A 2,807-nucleotide genomic window follows, 5' to 3' on the forward strand; every position below is an offset into this window, starting at 1 on the left:
TATGGTTTTTGATTATTACACAAGAAAATATGCCTTTAGTGCAGCCTGGCTGTCGAGCCTGAACATTTCCTCATTGATTTGTTCTCTTATCAATACTATATCTGCTGAACTGAAAGAAGATAGAAGTCTTGGTTTTGTTTTCTTCCCCCATCCTGATTGAGATCACTCTGTCTTTACCAGTACCTACATATGTGCAGAAATACACTCGGGTATTTGCCATTGCCTGCCGAAGGGCGATCGCTCTTAGAAAACAACTTTTTGGTTTTTTTTTAATCTCTTGATGTTGGGTTGAACCGGGCGTGAACCCAGGCCTTGCGGAATGGTAGCGCCCACTGCTAACCACTACACCACAGCGGTCGCCTATAAACTTACACATTCGTATAAATTTCAAATAGGAAAGCATGCAGCTAGCTAAAGAACGCGAGTTATGCTCTTAAAATTGTAATAGCCGTACCAATAGACATCGTACGAGACTAGTAAAACAGATACCATCGACATAATTAACAACGTTTTAAAAATTACCAACGTTTACAACGAAATATAACACAAATAGGAATTACAAAATATCTACTATCAAAAATCGATTAATAATTGAAAAGAGGCAGCAAAATGGTACATGAACCTAAAATGTTCTTTTCTGATTTATTATCTTACAGCCCGGACTAGATGAAGTCGTCAAAAAATGTCGTAATGTGAATCTCTTCTTCTCCACTGACATCGAAACTGCCATTAAAGAAGCCGATCTGATATTCATTTCCGTAAATACGCCCACAAAAAATTTCGGCAACGGCAAAGGTATTAAATTCATCCGATATATTTATGTATATACTTATTGTACCAACCAATTCAATTCTTTTCCACCGTAGGTCGTGCTGCCGACTTAAAATACGTTGAAAGCGCTGCCCGTATGATCGCTGAAATTGCACAATCCAACAAGATCGTTGTCGAGAAGAGCACAGTACCGGTACGCGCCGCCGAGAGTATCATGCACATCCTGCATGCGAATCAAAGGCCTGGCGTCCGCTATGATATTCTCTCCAATCCTGAGTTTCTTGCCGAAGGCACTGCCATTGAGGATCTGCTGCATGCTGATCGTGTTTTAATTGGAGGCGAACAGTCGGCCGAGGGTCACAAAGCTGTTGAGAAATTATCGTGGATCTACGAACATTGGATACCGAAAAAGAATATACTCACAACGAATACTTGGAGTTCAGAATTGTCAAAATTGGCAGCAAATGCATTCCTAGCGCAACGCATATCGAGTATAAACTCATTGTCGGCCGTGTGTGAGGCGACGGGCGCTGATGTCTCTGAAGTTGCACGCGCGGTCGGCCTGGATTCACGTATTGGCTCGAAATTTTTGCAGGCGTCAGTGGGTTTCGGTGGCAGTTGCTTCCAAAAGGACATTTTAAATTTAGTATATATATGCGAGGGTCTGAATTTGCCCGAAGTAGCTGCATATTGGCAGCAGGTGATCGACATGAATGAATACCAAAAATCGAGATTTTCGCAAAAGGTTGGTGAATTGGTGAAAATTTTACAGTCGTTTTTTAAATTACAAAGAAGCAATTTTTTTTTATTTTCAGATAATCGAAAGCCTATTCAATACCGTCTCAGATAAACGCATTTCGATATTTGGTTTCGCATTTAAGAAAAATACTGGCGACACTCGTGAAACTCCAGCCATAACAGTATGCAAAACACTACTGGAGGAGGGTGCTAAGTTGGACATTTACGACCCGAAAGTTGAACCAGAACAAATAATAGACGATCTGACACATCCTAGTGTAACGGAATCACCCGAAAGTGTCAAGAAGGCTGTGCAAATACACAGCGATCCATATAGTGCAGTGCGCGGTACACACGCGATTGTACTTTGCACAGAATGGGACGAATTTGTGGTGAGTGAAATACCACATGAAGAAATTATTGAATAGAGAACTTTAAATAAAATATGTGATTATTATGTTTTGTTTTTTTTTCTATTACTAATCGCGCAGACATTGGACTACAAACGAATCTATCAGTCTATGATGAAGCCAGCCTATATATTTGACGGGCGTAAAATTTTGGATCATGAATGCTTGCAGCAGATTGGATTCCACGTACAGACTATTGGTAAACGTTATCAACGGACAGGTCTAATGAGATCTTGGGGAAGCGTTCCGCAATTGTAGAAAACCGCCATCTAAATATTTAAGTACATACATCCATATACATATATACATATAGACATTCAAGAGAAATTCTGCTGATAAAATTGCAATGAAATGCGTGTGTGACACATCTCAAGCTGAGCTGTTTGGATAGGAGAAAAATAACTGAAACCTACTATATGCATACAGTATTTTTTAATATTTTGCTGTAACATTTATTATTGTAAATATTTAAAAACGTGTGTACGTAGTATGTATGTACGTGTACATCTAAATGATATACTTTGCATTATTTTACATTCATATAACCTCGTATTAAGCACATTTAAAGTTCGAATTCAAAGCTTTTTTTAAATAGCCATGCAAACTACAACCAACTATGTATTCGTGCCGCCAATCGAAACGACGGTAGTTATCTTACTTCCTCCCAATAGTACTTACATATGTATACGTCAATGCAATAATTTACTAAAACTTCTAATTACAAAACATACATTTAAACAAATATTCAAGCACATTGTATATACGAACTTTACACGATTACATTCGTTCAAATATGTATGAAATCACAAAAATGTGTACGGTAAAAACAAGTCGTCTTTTTATTTTAAATAAAAGCGTAATTCAAGCATATAATCTACTTTTGTTAAT

General features: G+C 38.0%; 1 protein-coding gene across 1 annotated transcript; it reads left to right on the forward strand.

The window, feature by feature from the left end:
• Positions 1-641: 641 nt before the first annotated feature.
• On the forward strand, positions 642-2,792 carry LOC118747924 (UDP-glucose 6-dehydrogenase; the record flags this gene model as incomplete). Its single annotated transcript, XM_036482157.1, has 4 exons — positions 642-795; positions 867-1,516; positions 1,587-1,901; positions 2,001-2,792. Coding segments are annotated over 4 exons (1,296 nt in total), but the record flags the coding sequence as incomplete, so codon positions are not given.
• Between the last annotated feature and the right edge of the window lie 15 nt (positions 2,793-2,807).

The sequence above is a fragment of the Rhagoletis pomonella genome, unplaced genomic scaffold (assembly GCF_013731165.1).
Source record: "Rhagoletis pomonella isolate Grant_MI unplaced genomic scaffold, Rhpom_1.0 Rhpom_scaffold_00012, whole genome shotgun sequence".
NCBI classification, from domain to species: domain Eukaryota; kingdom Metazoa; phylum Arthropoda; class Insecta; order Diptera; family Tephritidae; genus Rhagoletis; species Rhagoletis pomonella.